Below are 7,323 nucleotides of genomic sequence, written 5' to 3' on the forward strand. Positions count from 1 at the left end.
TGATGCCCGATGGGTCACGACTGTTTTAGCAGCAAAATGAGACCAACACAATATCATGCATGTGGTCATAATGTTATGGCTGATCTGTGGATATATTCATACAGTCCCATACACGCACACAAACACTCACATATACACATACACTTATAAAAATGTATTAATCACCAACTTCTGACCAATCAGAACACAGTATTCTGAGAGTGTCAACATTTGAGAAGGTTTTTTTTTCTTCTAACGTGATGAAGTTTGAGTTGAGACGTTTGAGACGTTCTCCCCGAGAGACGAGTGTTTTACTTTGGCATTTTCAGAAAAGGACAGATTTGGCACAAAATGTGATTTTTTTGAAGGTCGCTCTGTAGGACTAACTGATTTTAATGTGCATAAAGACGTCAGAGACATTGTGAGGGATGAGAGAGAGAGAGAGAGAGAGAGAGAGAGAGAGAGAGAGAGAGAGAGAGAGAGAGAGAGAGAGAGAGAGAGAGAGAGAGAGAGAGAGAGAGAGAGAGAGAGAGAGAGAGAGAGAGAGAGAGAGAGAGAGAGACTTTACCCCCTGCACAGAAACGTTTCCCCGCAATCCTGACTGTCCCTCTACATAAACTGGGGAAATGAACACGACACACTCATGTACAGCGAGCGTCCGATCTACAACTCAGTTATTATTCTACTGTAACAACCCCATACCCCCCCCCCCACTTTCCAAAAATAAACCCCAAATACCCCCAAACCCAACACCAATCAGATAAAGTCCTTTTTCAATCCCACCCCAACCCCACCTCAATTCCACCCCAACCCCACCTCAATCCTGCCCCAACCCCACTCAAACACCATTCTGACCCCGCCTGAACTCCACCCACCATGTCATTGGACTTAATCCAAGTGTTGTAAATAATAATAATACATTTGTTAATATTATTGAACAAATTCATGATCATTTTTTTAGATAAAAAAATGTACATTATATTTCTTTATTAAAAAAGTATATATAATTTATTTTATTTAATTTCTATTTATTCAATCATTGAGTGTATATCTCTTTTTGTGTTTATTATGTGTGTGTGTGTGTGTGTGTGTGTGTGTGTGTGTGTGTGTGTGTGTGTGTAGGTTTTACGCACGGGACTCAGGCTTGTTGAAGTTTAAAATCCAGGCTGGTCTCCTGGGTCGTCCTATAAACCACGCCGTGCGCCGCCTCGTGGCCTTCACCTTCCACCCATTCGAACCATTCGCCATCTCAGTGCAGCGCACCAACGCCGAGTACGTTGTCAACTTCCACATGCGCCACAGCTGCTCGTGAAACACACACACACACACACACACACATCTGGATTTTGTGAGTGTGGACTTTCTTAATTTTATATAAAAACTGTATTTATTGAACATTCTGACTTTATTTCACTGAATTATTTTTTTATGTAAATAAAAGTTTTGGATTTCTTACACATCCAGATGTGCTCTCTGTTATCATCGCTATGGTAACGGCTCATTCACTGCAGTGGCTTTCCTCAATCAGATTATAATTATAATCAGGGACGCGGTGAAGGTGAGGATTGTGTTTATATACAGTGAGGAAAATAAGTATTTGAACATGCTGCTATTTTGCAAGTTCTCCCACTTAGAAATCATGGAGGGTCTGAAATTGTCATCGTAGGTGCATGTCCACTGTGAGAGACATAATTTAAAAAAAAAATCCAGAAATCACAATGAATGATTTTTAAACTATTTATTTGTATGATACAGCTGCAAATAAGTATTTGAACACCTGTCTATCAGCTAGAATTCTGACCCTCAAAGACCTGTTAGTCTGCCTTTAAAATGTCCACCTCCACTACATTTATTATCCTAAATTAGATGCACCTGTTTGAGGTCGTTAGCTGCATAAAGACACCTGTCCACCCCATACAATCAGTAAGAATCCAACTACTAACATGGCCAAGACCAAAGAGCTGTCCAAAGACACTAGAGACAAAATTGTACACCTCCACAAGGCTGGAAAGGGCTACGGGGAAATTGCCAAGCAGCTTGGTGAAAAAAGGTCCACTGTTGGAACAATCATTAGAAAATGGAAGAAGCTAAACATGACTGTCAATCTCCCTCGGACTGGGGCTCCATGCAAGATCTCACCTCGTGGGGTCTCAATGATCCTCAGGAAGGTGAGAAATCAGCCCAGAACTACACGGGAGGAGCTGGTCAATGACCTGAAAAGAGCTGGGACCACCGTTTCCAAGGTTACTGTTGGTAATACACTAAGACGTCATGGTTTAAAATCATGCATGGCACGGAAGGTTCCCCTGTTAAACCAGCACATGTCCAGGCACGTCTTTTGGGTCATAATTCCACTAAACATGTTTGGAGGAAGAAGAATGATGAGTACCATCCCAAGAACACCATCCCTACTGTGAAGCATGGGGGTGGTAGCATCATGCTTTGGAGGTGTTTTTCTGCACATGGGACAGGGCGACTGCACTGTATTAAGGAGAGGATGACCGGGGCCATGTATTGCGAGATTTTGGGGAACAACCTCCTTCCCTCAGTTAGAGCATTGAAGATGGATCGAGGCTGGGTCTTCCAACATGACAATGACCCGGAGCACACAGCCAGGATAACCAAGGAGTGGCTCTGTAAGAAGCATATCAAGGTTCTGGTGTGGCCTAGCCAGTCTCCAGACCTAAACCCAATAGAGAATCTTTGAAGGGAGCTCAAACTCCGTGTTTCTCAGCGACAGGCCAGAAACCTGACTGATCTAGAGAAGATCTGTGTGGAGGAGTGGGCCAAAATCCCTCCTGCAGTGTGTGCAAACCTGGTGAAAAACTACAGGAAACGTTTGACCTCTGTAATTGCAAACAAAGGCTCCTGTACCAAATATTAACATTGACTTTCTCAGGTGTTCAAATTCTTATTTGCAGCTGTATCATACAAATAAATAGTTTAAAAATCATATATTGTGATTTCTGGATTTTTTTTTCAGATTATGTCTCTCACAGTGGACATGCACCTACGATGACCATTTCAGACCCCTTACATGATTTCTAAGTGGGAGAACTTGCAAAATAGCAGCGTGTTCAAATACTTATTTTCCTCACTGTAACGCTCAGGGAAGGAGTCTCTAGTGTCAGGGCTCCATAACAACAAAAGGAAGGAAGGAAGGAAGGAAGGAAGGAAGGAAGGAACAGGACAACAGAAAACAAAAAAAGAATGAAAAGCAGAAGTAAAAAAGATCAGTGAGGTCATTAGGAAATGTGTACAGTTGCTGTCTCACTCTGGGTGGAACTGGAACTGAGTGTTACTATGGTTACAGGTGTTTATAATCAGACAATCACATTCGTTTAGATTCAACTGGCAAACGCAAACTTCCTGTGTTCAGCTCACACCTGAACTTCCAGCCAATCACAATCCACTATTCACACCTGAACTTCCAGCCAATCACAATCCACTATTCACACCTGAACTTCCAGCCAATCACAATCCACTATTCACACCTGAACTTCCAGCCAATCACAATCCACTATTCACACCTGAACTTCCAGCCAATCACAATCCACTATTCACACCTGAACTTCCAGCCAATCACAATCCACTATTCACACCTGACCATCCAGCCAATCACAATCCACTATTCACACCTGAACTCCTTCCAGCCAATCACAATCCACTATTCACATCTGAACTCCTTCCAGCCAATCACAATCCACTATTCACACCTAAACTTCCAGCCAATCACAATCCACTATTCACACCTGAACTTCCAGCCAATCACAATCCACTATTCACACCTGACCATCCAGCCAGTCACAATCCTCTATTCACATTGTGGTGGTTCATTCATATGTGGTGACGTGTACAGGAACATGCATCACATGCCTGATTGTTTGTGTGTGTGTGTGTGTGTGTGTGTGTGTGTGTGTGTGTGTGTGTGTGTGTGTGTGTGAGAGAGTGTGAGAGTGTGTGTGTGTACTTCTGACATATTAGGCTGCTGTGGTTAGTTTTTTTTATTTGTGGACACACTTCCTGCCTTGTGCCACTAGTTAGCAACAAACATTTCTTACATCCATGAGGGGTGTGTGTGCGCGTGCATGCGCGTGTGTGTGCGGGCCTGTGTGTGCATGTGGAGGTCTGGGATGAAGGTGTCTGAGTGACTGCAGGGTTTCATTTCTTATGCTCAGAAAACAAAACCAAAAAAAATCACAACAAAACCAGGGGGCTTTAACTTTACATCACATTCTATCCACAGAGAGAGAGAGAGAGAGAGAGAGGAGAGAGAGAGAGAGAGAGAGAGAGAGAGAGAGAGAGCAAGAAGGAGAGACAGAGAGAGAGAGAGAGAGAGAGAGAGAGAGAGAGAGAGAGAGAGAGAGAGAGAGAGAGTAAAAGGGAATAAGAAAAAATGAGGGATAAAATATGAAATGAGGGATTAATATAAAAAATGGCTAAAATGACTTGCAGAACTGAGAAACAGGAAGAGAAATAAAAATTAGGAAAGGGGAAAGAAAGAAATGCAGAAAAGTAAAAAATGTAGAGAAAAAGAATAGAAAATAATGAGAATGAGAGAAAAAAACAAAAGTGATAGGAACAGAAAGAGAAGGGAAATTATAGAAAAGACAGATAAATGGAGAGAGAGAGAGAGAGAGAGAGAGAGAGAGAGAGAGAGAGAGAGAGAGAGAGAGAGAGAGAACACAGTGCATTAAAAGGCTCAGATAAAGAGGTAGAGAGGGAAGGATAAAAAAAAAGGAAAACAGGAAATGGTCATCATACTTATACATTTCTATTCCATTGATCAACCTGGTGGTGTTTCCTGCTGAGGAGGAACCTGGTGAAGAGCCTGAGCCGAGTCTTTATGTGGCGTTTGTATAAAATGTAGTGAAGTTTGTGAGAAGTTCTTTATTCACTGGCGGTTTGTTGTTCAGCTGCAGCTCAGTCGCTGGAAACGAACGAACGAACGAACACTCGTCTGAACCCAGGCTCGAATCAGACCTCAAATCAATCTTGGCTTTTTTATAGAAACTTCTCCATGGAGTGGAGAAAACCTTTCCTCGAGGCAGAAAAGAAAATGAAGTGAGACTCAGTCCCAAAAGCTCCCTACAGGACATCCAGATCTCCACACGTGGCACAGAGACTTATTCATTATTTCCTCCCCTATGCAGCGCTCTTCAGAAGAAACACGGAGCCGTGAGAGATCGGCATTAGACTCGGACTGAATTGGACTCGTTCTCGCCGTGGGTTTTCCCAGCAGCCGTGATGCAGACGGACTGGAAATCCTAAAGGTCAACCTGATCTTCCTGCTGAGGTGCAAATCCCTTTCCTGTGCTGAGCAGGGAGCCTAATTACGACCCGCTGTAAGAGCACTTCAGAAAAGAAAGGGGCAGTTTGACGTTCCTGCGGGTTTTTATTTCAAAGGAAAGGACGAGGAAAGATGACTTTTGGTTCGAGTACATTCACGAGGTTTATTTTAATAGATTTAATAGATTTTTATTCCTTTAAAGTTGTACAAGGCATCCTGGGGGGGGTCCCATATCACATGCAAGTTTAGTGGGTGTTAAAAGGGGTGTGGCCTGCTGGGTGGGCGGAGTAATACCACAGCGATGCCGCAGAAGAAAACATTTAAGATTTTGACCAAAAAAAAAATAGGATTTGAATGATCCAAGATGGCTGCCAATGTAAAATATGTATCCTATTTTGTTTTGCGCATGTGCAAAATCGCCGCCACTTCCTGTCATCGCCGCCACTTCCTGTCATCTCCATTGCCAACACTTCCTATCATCTCCATCGCCGTCACTTCCTGTCATCGCCGCCACTTCCTGTCATCATTGACATTTTAACAACATGATATGGATTCTTTTGCATTTTATGTCCAGCTTCAGGATTTTCTCTTACAAGGAAAGAATCCTGACAATTCTACATATCGAGGGAGTGAATGAAGGATGGAAGGAATGAAAACATTTTAACGAATAAATAAATTGAATGAATGAATAAATTTCTTGTGTGGTTCTTCAATGCAGACATTTTGTTAAAATATGCTGAAATAACAGGAACATATCTTTAGAAAATTAAATAATAAATGTAAAAAGAAAAAGCACACACACACACACACACACACACACACACACACACACACACACACCGTGTTTTACCCAAAATTGGGTCTAAAAAATGTAAACTATTTAATTAAAATGTTTTTATAGATTTAATTTGATTTAATTCATTACTCAATTTAATGAATAGAATTTTTAAGTGTATTTATATCAAAAGAATCAGTAGTAAAGAATCATTTCATGTATAAATCCTTGTGGGGTCCACAGAATCATAAATATTTACAATTTGATATGTAACTCTAGTTTTTCTATACTCGTGGTTTCGTGTATGTTTTCAAGTAAAAAAAATACAAAAACGATTATAAATACCCCCAAAACTGCTGTTAATTGTTTCAACATACTTCACACATACGAGATGGCGTCCAAAAAAGTTATTATTATCAGAGATGGCCTTTAAAGTGATATCAATTTTCTAATACGAACGACAAAATTGAATACGAGCCATAAATACTTTCACTGTTCCTACATCATAGGCCACGCCCACTTTATTCTAAAACAGTAGATTTCAATTCACAACCAAATAACTGTTTTTTTTTGTTTTTTGATAAATTGATATTTGAGAATTTTAACAAGAAGAAAAAAGAATAATAAAAAAAAAAGATTAGACAAAAAACAGACAAAAGTTTTTTTAGTTAAAAAAAGATTTCAATGCGTCGGTTAAACACTGTATGAGCAAAAATTTGTGGACACCTGACCATGAGATTTCTGCTTCTTTTTGAACATCTCATTTCACATGTAGGCTCTGTTGTTGTTATAATAACGTCCACTCTTCTGGCAAGATGTTCCACTAGATTTTGTGGAGATTTGTGGAGATTCATTCAGTTACGATAGTGTTAGTAAGTCAGGTCCAGGTGTCGGTGAGAAGGTGACGAAGCCTGGGGTGCAGTTCTCACATTCATCCAAAATGTGTTTGGTAGGGTTTATAGCAGGAGATTTAAAGCAGATCTTCATGGAGATGGCTTTGTGCACAGGGGCGTTGTCATGCTGGAACAGGTTTGGATCTCCTGGCATGCTACTGCATCCAAAAATTGTGTGCCTCTAACTTTGTGGTAGCAGTTTGCAGAAGAACCAGACAACCTTCTCTGAGAAGTCGGGTGTCCCAATACTTATGACCCAAGTGCATTTTCTTTGGGGTGTTTTTTTTTTTTATTTTATCTGAAGCAGAAATTGATGTTGCAGATTGTTTTCCACATGGGCCTTGTGGCTAAAATACAAACTAAAGACTGATTTGCTGTAATGGCGA

General features: G+C 41.0%; 1 protein-coding gene and 1 long non-coding RNA gene across 3 annotated transcripts in view; both read left to right on the forward strand.

Annotated features, from left to right (window-relative positions):
- det1 (DET1 partner of COP1 E3 ubiquitin ligase) overlaps positions 1-1,436 on the forward strand; it is an 11,797-nt gene extending 10,361 nt beyond the window's left edge. For both annotated transcript variants that reach the window (XR_014536743.1, XM_083561210.1), the window contains exon 6: positions 1,102-1,436. Coding sequence is in view for 1 of the 2 variants with exons in the window: in XM_083561210.1 (XP_083417336.1) it covers positions 1,102-1,291 (190 nt within the window). In the remaining variant the exon portion in view is untranslated. The remainder of the gene's footprint in view (positions 1-1,101) is intronic.
- Positions 1,437-4,472: 3,036 nt separating this feature from the next.
- Positions 4,473-5,954, forward strand: LOC310737107. The gene is made up of 2 exons (XR_014536760.1): positions 4,473-5,043; positions 5,133-5,954. It is a non-coding gene; the product is annotated as an uncharacterized lncRNA (long non-coding RNA).
- The last annotated feature ends 1,369 nt before the right edge of the window (positions 5,955-7,323 follow it).

Source organism: Silurus aristotelis (genome assembly GCF_946808225.1).
Source record: "Silurus aristotelis genome assembly, chromosome: 14".
In the NCBI taxonomy this organism is placed as follows: domain Eukaryota; kingdom Metazoa; phylum Chordata; class Actinopteri; order Siluriformes; family Siluridae; genus Silurus; species Silurus aristotelis.